Raw genomic sequence first — 16,808 nt, 5'->3', positions numbered from 1 at the left:
GCTGCTGCGCTCGATGATTGTGGGATATTTCTGTTATTGGGCTTTCTGTCGTGTAGGTATTAGCGAGTTGAGGACCAGACTGTTTTGAGTGTTTCACAGCTTAATGTTTAGAAGTGGTCTGCTTTGTTTCTTTATGTCACTGGAGTACAAACAATGAAAGGACAGTTGACACTCTGTAATGACTGTTTGGATGAAAGATGCTGTAAGCAGAAAGCTGTGAGACTGCACACAGCTTTAAGGTCAGATCTAAGTGTGCATGCATAACAAGCAGGGCTACTTTGAACTTACATTAGTCTTTTCACTAACCCTCTTTTCTCTCTCTTACTCTCTCCTGCCCTCTATAACTATGTGGCTAAGAGCAGAGGCAGTAAGTACACATTCCTCCACGCCATGCTGCTTCACTGTGATGTGTATTCTTTCCTTTTTTTTTTTTTTTTTTTTCTTTTTCTGCTAACTTGTTCCAGTCTTACATGATTTGGGACGGGGGTGATGTTGGTTGTGTTTTTAGTTCTTCACAATTTAAAAGTTTGTTCGTTTCTGCCCCCAGTACCTGAGGCTCCCGATCGCCCCACCATCTCTATGGCGACCGAAAGTTCGGTGTATGTTACCTGGATCCCGAGAGCCAACGGTGGCTCGCCAATCACGGCCTTCCGTGTGGAGTACCGGCGGGGCCGCAGTGCGGAGTGGGTTGTAGCTGCGGATAATATCTCACCGCTCAAGCTTTCCGTGGAAGTTCGCAATCTGGAGCCTGGTGAGCTTCTACATAGTTCAGATCTTTCCTCTACAGTTCAGTGAAGCGTGACATGATTCTTCTGCCCCGATACGAGGTTCTTGTTCCCTCCCCCGGTAATATAATAAATTTGAAAAAACACAGATGTAAAGTTATCATTTCATGCGGTGAGACTAGTTTTTAAAAGTTTGCTTATCTTTCTTATCTTTTATTTTTCTAATTTGATAAATCAGTTCTAGTTCAGACTGATGTTTTTATTATTGCTTGCAAGAGTGAATCATTCATCCGCCTAATATTTCACTGACATTGATAGTGATGTAATATAAACAGAGGCCTAACAGCATTTTGAACTTTTTTCCTTCACTTTTTTGCAATTGTTGCGTGATGCAACAAAGTGTTAATCTGCAGCCTGGTTACCTGGTTTATTTGCAAAAAGTAGATAAAATACACTGTAGATAAAACCTACAATCAGATAAAACAAGACAGGTTGTTAATTTATTTACACTTCAGCAGCTTTCAACTTCAGCTGAGTTCTATTTAAATCAATAAAATTAATTATGAGAAACATATACAACAAATATCACCATAACTGATGTAATTCATTTTACTGATCACACCTACTCAGCTCTGCTCCGTAACATCGTCTTTCTCGTCGTATCCCTTTTCCTAGGCTCCACCTACAAGTTTCGCGTCGTAGCCATGAACATGTACGGCGAGAGTCCTCACAGCATTCCCTCCAAGCCGTACCAGGTGCCACAAGCCAGCCCTCGTATCGCAGACCGCCCGGTGGTCGGACCTCACATCTCATCCACAGATGCCATCAGCGACACACAGATCATGCTGCGCTGGACTGTAAGTACACCAGAGACACATGACATCCATTAGACCAGAGGAGGAAGAAGTCTCTTCACTTACTTCCTTTTACTTTGTGCCTTATTTTCATAGTTTGGGCTTTCCTTCTTACCAGTAATTATAACATTCAGCTCACCAAGTTGATTCCTGGTAACTGAGGAGAAACTGCAGCATTTCTAAATCAAAGTCTGATGGGACAATATGAGACAAGCGAGTTAACCGATAGAAGGACACATTCATCCACACACATAAAAAGCAATCTAAAAATACAAATATGAGAAGGTTAGATAATCATACAGGTTTTAAACATACTTATTGTTACAGTTAGAGAAATAATTCCCCTGTTTGCCTTCATATTCTCTTCTGTCTGCTGTAAACATCCATCATAGTTGACAGACTGACTTCTTGGATTAACTCTGGCTTACTGAATGTAGCGCAGCTGTGCAGACACACAGTTTTTCTGTGCATCGAGGGATTATTACTGACATTTCGGGTGCATTTACCTCCAGTTTTACCTCAAAACAAAGTATTTTAGATAATCTTTTTTAAAACCTGACTGATCGTCTTAATATTGTTCTCAGATTATATAAAGTCAAAACTTGAGACTTGAATGTTTTTGCTTTCAACTCTCCAGTAAGTCACATCTCACAGCTGTGAGGCCAAGTCTCAAGTCTCAAGTCCTCATTTTTGAGACTTAAGCCTGACTCATGTCCAAACACCAAGTGTCAAGTTTACAACTCTGGAGTAAACATACAAAGTAGCATGACATGGAAGTACTTTGAAGTACAAGTACCTCAGAATTGTAGTATTAAGAATTATACTTTGCAATTGGACCAGCCTGTGTCGGAACCATTTTAAAAGCTAATTGGGCATTTTAGTGGCTGGCTGGTGGTTCTTTGGCAGCGGAGACTCAATCAGACCTTTAATTGAGCGGCCGTGCTGATTAGAGCTCTGCTCTAACAGAGATTAAGAGGCCCTGTCTGTATACGTTTTGATTCTGCTCTCTTCAAAGCTGTTTCTCCTCCTTACAACAGTTTGAGCTGCAGATGGATGCAGATAGTTCTCCTTTACTTAACCTCAGACAGTCTTATTATCTCCTGAACTTCAGGCAGACAGTTCAATCATGATTTTGCTTGCAGGACTGTACATCTGCTGATAGCATGGACCGTCATTAGTTGCTGGAAAGTTTCTTGTCTTTTTTTATAATAATTGCCCACTAGATTGCTGTAGTCTAACGTAATCTTTTTTCCATTCCCTTCCAGTATAGTCCCTCGAGTAACAACAACACTCCCATCCAAGGCTTCTACATTTACTACCGGCCCACAGACAGCGACAATGACAGTGACTACAAAAGGGATGTGGTTGAAGGTAAGTGAAAATGCTCATTTTGATGTTTGTATATCTGCTTTCACTACAGATTTAGGGTTTAGCTGGTGTAGAGTGTTTGTCGACAGCCTCGTCCAGTCCCTGATGTTAAGCTCACGCTGTGCAGATAAACTAGAAGTCGGGAGGGTAATGGATACTCAGTGTCAAGAGTGGGGTGTAGTGAAGAGAGGCATTTCTGCTGTTTGATTTATAGAGAGCGCTGTCCCTAGGCAGCGAGGCCTTCTAAAATCTGTTTTTAATAAATGGTTGCCAACTAATGGGCCAGAGCTGAAATATGAGAGCGGGCAGAGGAGAGGGGCTCAGGTTGCTGGGTGGAATGCTAACAGTCGAGGCTGGTACAGGAAGGGAAGGAGGGACGTCTTTTCACTCTGCCCAACTCTTTAACATCCCAAGGTCTGGTTTTCCATGGACTGGTCACTGACGGGGACTAATGCCTGCTGGGCCTGGGTACTCAGTGAGCACTGATTTGGTCATTTGGTCAAGACATCTATGGTAAAACCGGGATAAATTCAGTTGAAAGTTTTCTAAATGTCCAGGTTACATATAGCCATTGTTTCAACAGGATGTCATTCATTCCAATATGTAGCTATAACTTTCTTCCAGATGATACTGAATCATTTAAACAAGAGTTATACGGAAACCTAGACATCTAAAAACTTCTCAACCAAATTTAACTGCAGTCTTGTTAAAGCCACTTAGGATTTAAAAGATTCACAAAATTGGGGCCCCCGTTATCAAAGGAGACAAAAGACATAGACTGCATTTATTTTTTGAACAGAATTGTCTCATTTTTCTACAAAAATGTTTGACTCGACAATAATTTTATGGTTTTTTTTTTTCAAAACACCAAATCAGTGCTTACTGTATGTCTTTCGAAGTTTTTTGCCAATATGATACATTAGTTTCAGTACCAATATAATACTTTTTGAGGAATAAAAATACATTTTTTACAACCAACAAGTAATTTTCTTCTCTACTTAAAGCTTAAACTGTTGTTTATTTCTGTATTTAACATCTGCTTCTGCATTGTTTCTGATTTACTGTAATATGTTTAGCTTTAGCAGCAGGTTTAGTTAGAATGCTAGGGAAGGTAAAGGCAAAGGTAGCACGTCTGCAGTGATTTATTATTCTTCATATTAAACAAAATTCAGCAAGAACTGCAGCTTATTTCAGCCTCATTTGTCGGAAATGTAGCATTTCCATAGTAGAGATTGTCGTCTCATCTGTGATTTCAGAGCACGTAGTCGTGTGATTGTGTGCGGTAGTGCAGCAGCGGTGTGTGTGTGTGTGTGTGTAGAGTGGGAATACTGGAAGAAAGCCAGGACAAACATGAAGCTGCCATATATGGAGCTTGTCTAGAGTAAAGCAACTGTCTGAGCCCTCGTGGGACTGACGGAGTAAGAGAGGAGGGTGGGGGGGGGCTGAAGCAATGAGAGATGGGGGGGGGGGGGTGAATGAGAGAGAGAGAGAGAGAGAAAGCATGAAAGAACATGACCTTCACGATGGTGTGAAACATAAAGAGATGGGGGAGAAGGAAGAAAATACTGATTGGGAGTTTACAGAGGATTTGAAGCAACGTGAGTCGCCGGTCTTTAGAAGAAGTAATTTCTCACCTTTGTTCTTGTTTTCTTTTCCTCCTTCTCAGGTGTAAAACACTGGCACATGATTGGACATCTCCAGCCCGAGACTTCCTATGATATCAAGATGCAGTGCTTTAATGACGGGGGAGAGAGCGAATACAGCAACGTCATGATCTGTGAGACCAGAGGTAAGAAATCACAAACCGCACAAGGAATGACTCACCATCCACCAAACTTCCTCTTCATCAGAGGTTCAGACATGTAATGACAGGTGTGATCACCGCAATTGCACGACATAAATGTGCTGCGTTTTATGAGACCAACAACAATGGTTTGTATTTTACAGTTTAGTACTGTGGCCATGTTCACACCTGGCATTAAAATGTGTCTTGAGTCATCCAATCACAAGTGGACAGATCTAAATACAGGTGTGAATCCACCCAGGACGCATTGAAGACGCATTGAGATCCGATCACTCAGACCATATTCGGAGGTGGTCAGGCCACATATGGCCACATTGTTTTAGCAGTGTCCTGGGCCTCAACTGATATCCTCTGTGGAAGCAGGAGTACGTACTCATTTGCGCACCACCGGCATCATATTAAAGTGTGAAACAACAAGAAGAAGCCACGACAACAGGCAAAATGGACTCTCAGGCAATATTATTAAATTTGCAGTGGACTCAACACATTTGGTCTTTGCAAACGGAAATGATGTACATGTTTATATAGACTGGGGAAGTGAGATTCGATCACAAGCGGTCACTCGAGACGCATGTGGAGATGCGTTGTAATGCCAGGTGTGAACTGACGTACTTAGAACTGTCCACTTGTGATCAGATCACCCAAGACGCATGTTATTGCCAGGTGTGAACAGGGCCTGTGTTATTTTTCTTTTGACCCTCACGGGTGAAAAGCTGTTCCTCATGTCCCTTCCTCCCTCCCTCTCTGCTGCAGCACGTCAGCCTCCAGGATCACCCAGCCAGTACCCCATCACTCCACCTGGCCCCCACCCCCAGGAGCCCCCCAGCCCTCCTGGAGGACTGCTGTACCTCATCGTTGGCTGTGTTTTGGGAGTGATGGTGCTCATCCTGCTGGCATTTATTGCCATGTGTCTGTGGAGGAATCGACAGCAGAATAATATGCACAGTGAGTTTACAGGCAAAGCCAGAGCTCGCATAGAAGACTGAAAATGTATAGTTGCTGCTCACACTGTGAGAACTTGAATATAACATATGTTGTGTTCATTCCAAGTTGTACTGTAGTTCAATGAGTTTAGCACCAGCACCGTTGGTCTCATATATAAAGATAGTTGGCCCCAAGACAGCGTGTGCAGCATATTCCAAGTGATCATAGAGCATATATGGATCCCACAGCGCTTGCAAAAGTGTTTGCCATTGCTGGATGGACTCTTTACCAGGCCTTTTGGATCTGTAAATAGGTGTTTTTTTTTTCTTAGTTGCTTAAAAGTGGAGATTTACTTACAGGTGCTGACTTTCTGTGTGACAATTCTCTAACGTCAGAATGAACTGAACTGTAGAGCTTTCTACTACTTAAAAGTGGATTGTTTAACATCTTCTTAACCCAAGCAGCCTTACAAATAGTCTTACATTTGCAGAATTGTGATATCAACCATAAAATATCTGATAAAGATTGAGGAAAGGAGACAAAGAATCTGACAATGCTTCAGAGCCAAATTTAGATGCTTGCTCTATTGTGGTATGACAGAAAAAAAGGCTGGTACAAAATATAGATACATTTATTTCATATCCCAAATATGGCAAAGTGTGAAAAGGGAATTCTAGGGTATTAGCTAACACATTCACATTATTCCCTGTGTTGCTATGGACAGATTTTGTTCTGTTCTCAGGTTTGATACCCAGCTTAGAATCGTTCCTGCATAAATGTAGACTAGACTTTGAACTCTCTGCCTCTCCATCACCTCCTCTCCTCCTCCCTCCCTCCGCCGTAGAGTACGACCCTCCAGGCTACCTGTACCAGCCAGCGGAGATGAATGGCCATGTTCTCGAGTACACCACGTTGCCTGGCACCAGCCGCATCAATGGTGGCGTCCACGGAGGCTACGGGCACAGTGGCCCCATGTTACCCCAGGGGTGCCATCACCTCCACCACAAACTCCCCAACGGCTTGGCGCTGCTCAACGGCTCCAGCGGCCTGTTCTCACCTGGCCACCCACACAGCCACGATGGCACCCTGCCTCACAGCACCAGAGACTGCGAGCACTCCCACCCCCACCATCACCATAATGTGAGCACTTCATCCAGACACCAGAAAGTACTCCAAACGTAGAGACTGGGTGTCTAATTCATCATTTTTTATTGATGCCGTAAAGTATTAAAGGTGCAAATTCAGTTCAGTTTGGCTAAATCTAGTGTTGTGCTCTCTTGTTAGGGTGGAGGCATGTACACAGCTCTTCCCCAAACAGAGTCTTCTGATTGTATGAGCTGTCAAAACCTCTGCAACAACAACAGGTAAGACAAGAAGTCTTCTTCCATCAAATTCAGCATTCTGTTTATGAATATCTTTGGTTTGTTGCAGACATCTAGGACACAGTATTTCTGTTTTTTATTTTTTGTTCTTCTTAAATCTGAGAATATTAAAAAAGGGTATAAAATTAGAATTGGAAACAAAACTCTATAATACAGAAATTTGGGTGATCAGTGTTTCCTCGCAGCAGGAAACACAACAGCTAAAATTTTTGCTTCTTTTAAAAGAATTTGGATATGTCTTTGGTGAAAGTTTGTAAAAACTGAAAAAGATAAGTCTTCCGTATATTTCAAGGTAATGCCGGCTCAAAACTAAGCATCGCTCATATTTTGTAATCTGTCCCGCGTTCCTTGTGACCTCACAACTTCAGAGATCTCTACTTGCTCCGAACACACGCACACACATGCACATTTCCCCTCCTGCTAGCCCTGTTTATGTACTCAAGGGTCCCCAGCATCACAGTTTACCCTGTGTGCACCCAGCCAGCAGACCTAATGAGCCCTGTGTTTATTTACCTCCGGCTGCTGGGAAAAGAGGGGGGTGTGGTCACAATCCAATCATGTACCGATAGAGGGAAGCTGAGTTCAGGGAAACACAGTGAAATTCGCTGCGTGCAACTGTCTGCATTTGAGAACTTCACCGGAGAGCAAAAAAAAAAACCACAACGTGTCACAGTTATTTAGAAGCAGCGAGACTGGACCTTTTAATCTCCGGTTCAACTGTTGAAAACACATTTTGCAGCTGTGCTCAGAGTGTTCCAGTTGTGTTAGAGCTGTCATTGTTTTGTACACTGTTAGGAGAATTAACACAAGGGTTGTCTGTGTCTGGCGGAAAAACCCACAGATATGTGGAAAGAGGAAGAACCAGAGTGATAATGTGAAGCACCGCTGAGAGTTGTCAGTGGGTGAGCACTCAGCAACAAATGGGCACCTTATAAACCAATGTGTCTCACTTTTCTTTCCATCTCACTCTGTCTCTGTGCAGATGTTACAACAAGACCAATGGCACTTTCTCAAGCGGCACTCTGCCTCTAATGCATCGCGTGGCATCCTGCCAGCAGGACGGGCTGGAGATGGTGCCTCTGGGACAGGTTTCATCGCAGTGCCACGGCCCTGACAGCCACTCTAGTGACCAGGAGGCCGACGCAGGGTACCAGCCAGGCGAGCATAGGGAGTCTTCGCCCTCACAGCATTCTTGCTGTCTGGTGGGAAACAATGAAAACTGTCCAGCAGACAACACTGGTGAGACACAAATGCCCACAGAATCTTTCCAAGTATTTTCTCTTTTTTTTTCTCGCCTACCAACTCTTTTCTTTTCCTACGTCTTTTCTGCCTCTGGTGTTTTCTCACTTCTCTCAGTTATAAAGCATCAGTAGACAACAGCAAAAACATTGTCTTCTGCATGCATCTTTCCACAAGGCATCTCTCCCAGCCAAGAAAAAGTCTGGCACATAACCCCCGAAAACTGTTTGTTTCAGTTTTTTTAAAAAGTTCTTTTTTTTTGTACAGATTAAACAAATAAGATATATAATAATTAGTGATATTTAAAAGTGCTGTTAGATGGATTTTTCCAGTATTTGTGTTAAGCTAAGCTAACTGGCTTCTGGCTATAGCTTCATATTTACTGTACAGATATGAGAGTGGTATCCTTCTTTTCATCTAACTCTTGGCAAGAAAACACATGAGAGTATTTCCATAAATGTCAAAGTATTGCTTCAAGACATTAGAGATAAGAAACTAATGCCCTGTGGATAAAGTGAAAAAAAAATGTACTTCCAGACCCTCGTGGTTGCACTATTGTGAAATTGAACTCTGCCCTACCAGTAAGTTTTAACATCATTACCAACCCTCATGTATACAGACAAACTATGCAGCATCACCACAAATTACAATGTGGGCCTCTACAGAATCTGTACTTGTCTTTTTTAATATGAAGTATAAACCAAAGACTCTCCGCTCTCTCCCTCTGTACAGCCGAGGAGGAGCTGGAGTGCGTCGACACGGAGGGGCCTGTGGTGTGCTGGGAGAGTCTTGGCCTGCCAGACTTGGACTGTGACGAAAAGCCTGGGTGGATCTCCACCAGCAGCCTGGCAGGAGAGCTGATCCAGCCCGGCCCCCAGGAGGTCTGAAGGCAGCCCACACACAAACACACTCTCCTGCAGTGTGGGGTTTTTTTTTTTTTTAGAGAAACCCAGCAGAGTGACTGGATGAGAGACAGTTGTGGAAATATATCACAGGAAGGAAGTGGACCAGCGATGTGATAGTCAGAGACACTGCATGTTACGGTGACAAGGAAACAAAACTGTCGATGGACTGAGCCGAGATTAGCGTCATGGGAAAAGACAGTGACTATAAGAGACTGAGAGCAAAGCCAGATGGAGAGAAACACAAAGAGAAAGGGAGCGTTGCTCGAAGACAGAAACTGTATCCCATTGGAGGGAAGACTCTCATAAAAGATCAAAGACTCTTTAGATGACTTATTTATTTTTTGTAGTAGTAAAATATTATTTCATATGAATGTATCTGTTTTAAAGAAAAAAAGTTTGTCTTTTATATTATTTATGCCTTTTGGATGAGAAATACTTTTTATTTTTTGTTGTTTTGTCCCTCTGTGTTCCACTCATGTGTGGAGATTAGCAATTGTCTGTGTAAAGTTTTGTAATAATATAAAGAGAAGATATGGAAGAGTAAACAACAACCTATTTTCAATGTCTTTTTTTCCCCCTTCCTTCATGTGTAGGCCCGATGAATGATTGCCAGAGTGAAATTTCCCGGCCTTGGTCCAAACCCATCGATATTTCTGGCAGGTCTTTGATGTGGCTCTCTGATGGGCTGTTCCACTGCAGTGACCCCTGAATAGGGTGAACACTCTCTTCACTGTTCAGATTAAGGCTGCTGCTCTTTGCTTCAGTGAATACTTGATAGGTCATTACTTTACTCAAAATGGACCGTTGCTTTGAGAGCACTGTTGACCTACTGGCCCCAATCTGTTGGAAAAGTGGAGTAGTTACATTAAAACAGAATTGTTAGGTATGAGTAGCCCACACACGCATCTTCAAATGCTAAATCTCCCCTACTGCTCGTAAACATAGAATACTTTCCCACCCTTTCTAGTTTGATGTCAAACAGATGAAGTGCATCTGATCAGATAAAGTTCTGGTGTCTTGCATATGATGCAAATGTCCAGCGACGGGTAGAGCTAAAGCTAAATCTAGAGTTAAACAGCATCATAAGCATTCAGAGAAAGTTTTATCCTCTCTCATCAATTTTGCATCATCTATATTAAAGGTACATCACCCAAATACAAGAAAAACATCATTTTTCATATCCCTAGTGGTATCTAGTCGTTCTGGTGGTTTAATTTCATCTTACCAACAAAGAAAAAGAAAAAGTCCCAACAAAAATGGGAAAATGGGCACCGCTTGTGGGAGAGACAAAATACTGTTGCAGCACAAATATAATTTTGTTCACCACTGTTGTTTTGAATTGGAAGCAGAAATGTCAGAAACTTAAAACTAAAACTTTCATGGTTAGGTACTAAATGGCACTGAGTGGCACAATGTGTTACTTTGTGGTTTGGGTGTGGTTTGGGTAAGCAACCACAGAACTGCTTAGTAAAAATGACAAACTGTCCAAGTTTACTGAGATCACATTCAATGAAAGGAGGCTGAGCGGAAATGTCACCGTAATGGTCCTGATGTATGAACGTACTGCTTATAACTCATTCATAAAACTGTTTGAATATACTCTCCTCAGGTTTCAGTCTGCATTGGCCAAACCCCTTCCCTAAAGGCTTAAACCCTCCATTGGTTTCTCCATGTTGTGCTGGCTGATTTGAGTTGATAGGATTGCAGCGGGTAGATGACAAGGCTGGCCTTGCTTCAATGAGGATGACTGCAGTGCAGGCTTCCCATGCTTGGTGCCTGTCTGCCTGTGTTTGTGCCAGAGTCTGCTGCCAGTCCTCAGGCCCTGGCTTGCCTGGCATCTCTACTTCCCCTGATGGTATACGGGATATTCCTGGCACACGGATTTACTCGCCTGCTGCTGAGGCGTGGCCCAGCCTCTTCCGGCTGTTATTTTTAGTCTTTGATAGAAGCTGACGGCATTTGTTCAATTGACTTGAGCTGAAACTGGTCCTTTCCCAGGAAGAGTTTGCCTGAGTAACTCAGCCTTGAAACCCTTCAATGTTCTAGATGTACGCTGATTTGAGAAACTTCTTGTTTTTGAGGTGTGATTCCAAAACAGTCTGTGACTCCAGGCCCGGGATGATGGAGAGAACTGCACTGCACTCATTAAGTTTCCTTTCAACTTTTACTTTCCTTGCAGTAGCTCATTCCTGTGTCCATTATGATTCCCGCGCTGCCATTAGGAAGAAAAGCAACAGAACAATGGGTAGGAAATGAAGCTGGAAATGAAAGAGAAATGGGAGGGAGAGGGGATGCTGACAGATGCTGGCCGGGCTGATGAGAAGAAGATAAGGGTAGGGTTGTCTCTAAATGAGCTGCTTCTCCATCTCCCACGTCTGTCAGTCGGCACCCTCCCTCAGTCCTGCCCTGCACCCTCTACCCACGCAGCTACACCCCTTCATTAAGGAGCCCATGGGAACAAGAAAGCTCATTGTCTGCCCTGGAATTTCTGCCCCTTGCTGCAGAGCCGACCTGTTAACGCCAGTCCCTCTCCCCTCCGCCCACCATTCTTCCTCTCTCTCCCCTCTCCAGCACACCCTGAATGAATGCAATTCTTATGAATCGGGCAGTGTGTTGTTAACTCGCTTGATTCAGCCTCGGGCGGTTTTATCCTTGAGATGTCACAAACCACAAGTGAAGCATGTTGTGGTTGGATGAACTCCAACGACATTCCAGCGGGTCCCTGCAAATGATGAGGTCATAGGCAGTATAAGACTAATAAATATGCTCCCTCAAGGATATCTGCTATTTATTTGTAATCAGGCTCAGGTCTTGAAGTATGAAAATGACACATAGCCAGCTTCCAGTTGGGTTTCTGCGCTGATGTAACCGATACAATTGTAGACTGCACCTGTTGGACGCAATCAGGGGCAAAAAAGCAGAAACACGGTCTAATCTTTACCCCAGCTGCATCCATTTAACTGCCCCCATTTACTCCCTGTCAACAGACTTAACATTTTCTGTTTGATCATACTGTTCTGGATCAATAATGAGCCTATTGATGACAAGCAGTTTGGACCTGTTGACATAAGCAAACCCTCAGAGTGTAATGATGGTTTTCAAATGCATCAGATGCATCTAAAAGCCACACTTGCTAAAAATTAAATCAACTCATGCAGTCATTTTTATTCAATTAACACTGTAGGATATCTACGTGGAGACATGAGTAATTATATATTTTTATATGGATGAATTATTTAAGAGAGTATTTGTTTGATGTGCAAGGATTTCTGCTCTAGATGTGCCGCAGTCTCTCACTTTGCTGAAAGTGACAACACACAGTAGTTAGATAACACACACAGTCCAACACATTTAAAGAAAGAAAACAACACAGCGGGGAGGTTATTGGAATTAAGCAGAAACAGAAACAAACAATTTCAAGAAAAGGAAAAAAAAAAAAAAAAAAGTCTTGTCTAATGAACCCAGATGATTTTAATTATCAAGACAATAGACTGGTTGGGTATTTGAAATCTTAACCACAACCTCAAAGGTCTACATAGTGTCACGCTTCATAAGTTTATATGGCTACAAAGATTGCAGGAGACAATAACGAAGTCTTTTTGATCAGAGTGTTCCAGTGTTTCTAGTCTGATGGTAAAAGGTCAGCTCTCACAAGCATCACAAGATTAAAATAAAACATATTTTCTCACGTAACACTAGTGGTATTTAGCTATGCAGGTAGTTTGGGTTTTATTTGCACAGGTTTTAAGTTATCTGTCTTTGCCTGCAACCCTGTATAATAGAATCAATGCTGAAAAGTTACCTTTAGAAAATGTAACAGCAATGCGTCCTTATAGAAACTCTCTCCCACTCTGGATTATCCACAAAACACTCTCTTATCAGTTTTCTTCAGTAGAAAGAAATTCCAGTGAAACAGTCACAGATCTTTAGATTATTAACCAGGACTTTGTTTCTGAAAAAACACACAAGGATGGTGATTTTTTTTTTTTTTTTTTTTTAAAAAGGAACTCAGAACATATTGCACTGGCAGAATACCCAGATTTTTATTCGCTATTATACATCATGCTCCAAAAACAGTGGATCCTCCAGTTCCCATGATGCAACCAATAGTGGCCTACTGTAAATTAAACCCTCCCTGCCTCGTAAACCCACAGCTTTCAAACTCCACCCCTCCTGTTAGTCACACAGGCCCTCTTTTAAAAATAATAGTCTGAACGTCCAAACCAAGTTAATCCATGATGTCACCAGGGTTATTTTCTCAAACATGACAAAGCTCTTCCAGAGTCACAGACGACATTGTACATTACACACTGAGCAATATTCTCCATGATGAGTTAACTGATTTTCATATATAAAATTGGTGGAGTTTCCCTTTAACATTAACATACTTTTCATATTCTGACCTTTCACAGTATCCCTGTCATAATTAGTTTCAAATTTCTGAACCACAAATCTATTATTCATTATAAATACCTCATCAGTCATTAATAGATGGGTGATTAATTCTTAATTAAGCTTTCAGAGAGCAGAGAGAGTGTATTGTTTAGGTTTTACACTATTTGTTTATGGAGAAAAAACATTCATGATCACATTATATTATACCTGCGTACAAAGATGTGCATCAGCTGCACAAAAATATAAGTGAAAATAAAAAATTTTAGGCTAAAAGAAAGATGTTTAAAGTGTTTTTACTGTTCTAAAATGGGTCAAATTTTCAGTTTCGTGAGCAGTGCACAAGAAATTCACCTTCACTGTATCATGGTGGAGGCAAAAAATCTCAAAAACAGATACCGCATCGTAAAACCTTGGCAAACCAAAACTTTCTAACTATCTGCATGGCCACATACCACTAGAGCTTTCTCTAATGTGGTTGCACCAACTATTTAAACCAGTTGCTTTTCAGATATGTACAAAGTTGAATCTTGAAGGAAGCACACTTATGTGCACAAAATACACCAGAAAGTTATCATCAGTTGTCCTCCACATCCAGCCGGGTGAAGTAGAAAGTTATCCTGGCTCCTTCGTCTGTATCATACAAAGCCTGGCAGGTGTACATCCCCTCTGCATCCGACTGCAGCTCCTCTATGAGTAAAGAAGAGGTGTTGACGGGTACCTGCATGTGGCCCAGGCTGCTGGACTGAGACTGTAGCTTGGGGCCTTGGCCGTAGTTGTAGGCCACTGCTATATTATTATCAGTTCCTGGTTTGGTAAAACCCCAGATGAAGATTGTTGGCATAGTGGAGCCACAGTCCAAGGTGACTGAGCTCCCCACTGTCGCTGTAACATGGGAGCGGATGTATTCCACCTCCTCAGGGTCAAATATCTCTAAACCTGGTAACACAAGACAGCCAGAGTCAGTAACACTGTGAGGAAAGAAAAGCTGTTATGTTTTTTTTTCTACACATCGACAAAAAAGAGGCTCAGTTGTGTTGAATGTTAATAAGTATCTTCAGCAAACTTTCTCAAGACCTCACAGTTGGTTGGGAATGGACTGCGTCAGCTCTTGAGGATGAACAACACATAATTAAACACATTCATAGTATCTGCTTCTGGCCTGTTTGATGGATTTTATGACCCTCCCGCTGGCTGAGCTTAGCAATCTGACAAAATCATGACAGCACTTTAAAGAGCAGTTATTCTACTCGCCTCGACTTGCCTTCAACTCAACACCTTTGTTCTCAAAGTAGGTTTAAGTACAATGAGTCTTTACCTTTTAGAGGAAGAGCCAGCCAGCAGAAGAGCAAGCAGAAATAAGGAACCATCCTCAAGACTCTCTGTTGGTGCCACAAAGCTTCAGTTCTCAAGTCAGGAGGCTATTAAAACCTGTCACAGTGGTGATAGCGTGTCTCCTCTCCAGTCCACACTGCTGTAGACACTGAGAAAGACTGAGCGAGGCTGGAGGACTGACAGGGAGAATTCTCTCAAACTACACTGGATTCACTTTAAATTATTCATCAATGCTTCCACCTCCCCAGTGTCGCTCCGTTTTGCCTGTCTCTCCAGCTCTCCACTCATGACTGGGCTAATGGCTAGACCTGAGAGCGAAAGGTGTAGGGTGTCGGGATGATGCCATTGCTTCATATATTATTGAATAAAGTGGTGGAGATAGCCTTTTTAGAAATTCCATCACTTCCAATGTGAAATGAAAACTAGGGCCCGGGAAGGTCGGAAAATCGGCACTGAGGCTTCCACGCAAACACATGCGAGTTATTATTTACCCTATGAGATGCAGCCAGAAAAAAATCACCACTGATTCATGTCATCTACTGATTAGCTGGTTTTTCTCATGACTCAGTGGGCTGTTATTTGTCGTCTCCAAGCTTTTTGTGGTAGTATTGCCCACACACACTTAAAAATGCATGGCTTTTTGCATAATTCATTTATGGATATTAGTCGTCCCAAAATATTTAAATGCTTGTTGAAGTAGGACACTTCTGTTGTAAAGAAAAAAAAAATCTGTTTAGACTAGATTTAGGAGGAGACTAACAGTGAGCTTCATTAGTGGTGCCACACAGCAGCCGCCAGTGAGAAAACTCTGCCTGCTTGCTGCAACAAGAGCATGCTGAAGCCATGCTGTGCGGCCTTGCAAGCAGCCCATAAACTTGCTCTTACTGGAGGCAACCCCAGACTGAGGAGAAGGCTCTAATTAGTAAGGACTTAGAGTTCAGCTTTTTTTTTTTTGGGGTGGGGGTGGGGGGTGTGTGGAAGAGGAGGACTATATTTAGAAGGCTGCTGGAAAACAGACAGATGTAATAAAAATACAATATAAAACAACATGGTTTCTAAGGGCACAGTGGACTGGGAGAAGTTCAAAGATGTGTCAGAGAAACATTGACACGCTAGTAAACACATTGCACAATTATATTTCTGGGAAAAATTGCCAAGAAGTATCTTGCAAGAGAAAATATTGAACTCAAGGAGAATGGAGGATCAGAGTGTTTTAGCAGAGAGTTAGCTAAAGAAAATCCATTAAGAAGTCATTCTGGCTATATGAGCATCATAGGCAAGCATCCAGATGGTTTATGCCAGTGTGGTTGTCCAGAGAGAGTGCAGTTTGTCTTGTTTTTCAGCAGAAAACATATGAAAGAAAGGCAATAAATTTATGAGGAGGATTTGGGAACCTTTTAACTTGGAGTTTTCTTTTTGAAACAGCTAATTTATGTGTACTCCAGTCGCCTAAAACCTCTGGACAGATGATAGAAATTGCTCGCAGTGAATGGTATTAACCAGTGGTTCTCAAAGTTGTCCTTGAGAGGGTTCCAGCGGGTCCCCAGCAAAAAGGGGGATAATATATTTTCACTATAATTACATCCATAAGTAACACAATGACAGAATGTATTACTATTTTGGTCATGGGTTTCATATACTTTCTGTAATAATACATATAAAAGCAAAAATCTCATCAGATGGGGGGCCCTGGGACAAAATCTAATCAAATGGGGGTCTGTGATCTTATTTGTGTCAGTTTAAGGGTCCTTGATGTGAAAAAGCTTGAGAACCACCAGTATTAACTATGGAGGGCAGGATTAGGCGTCTCAATATACAGCCTGCCGGAAATTTGGATGACTTAATACATTTGTATGGCTTCTATCAAAAGCTTGTGTCCC

The 16,808-nt window shown here is 42.2% G+C and overlaps 1 protein-coding gene across 1 annotated transcript in view; it reads left to right on the top strand.

The window, feature by feature from the left end:
* cdon (cell adhesion associated, oncogene regulated) overlaps positions 1-9,752 on the top strand; it is a 34,123-nt gene extending 24,371 nt beyond the window's left edge. The window contains exons 11-19 of the mRNA XM_067595298.1: positions 548-751; positions 1,401-1,582; positions 2,845-2,950; positions 4,614-4,736; positions 5,505-5,696; positions 6,520-6,815; positions 6,960-7,039; positions 8,040-8,296; positions 9,029-9,752. Of these exons, the coding sequence (XP_067451399.1) occupies positions 548-751; positions 1,401-1,582; positions 2,845-2,950; positions 4,614-4,736; positions 5,505-5,696; positions 6,520-6,815; positions 6,960-7,039; positions 8,040-8,296; positions 9,029-9,183 (1,595 nt within the window). The 3' untranslated portion in view covers positions 9,184-9,752. The remainder of the gene's footprint in view (positions 1-547; positions 752-1,400; positions 1,583-2,844; positions 2,951-4,613; positions 4,737-5,504; positions 5,697-6,519; positions 6,816-6,959; positions 7,040-8,039; positions 8,297-9,028) is intronic.
* Positions 9,753-16,808: the final 7,056 nt, after the last annotated feature.

This window comes from Thunnus thynnus, chromosome 7, assembly GCF_963924715.1.
Source record: "Thunnus thynnus chromosome 7, fThuThy2.1, whole genome shotgun sequence".
Lineage (NCBI taxonomy): Eukaryota > Metazoa > Chordata > Actinopteri > Scombriformes > Scombridae > Thunnus > Thunnus thynnus.
Note: the sequence above shows the minus strand (reverse complement) of the source record. Positions and strands in the feature narration are given on the sequence as shown.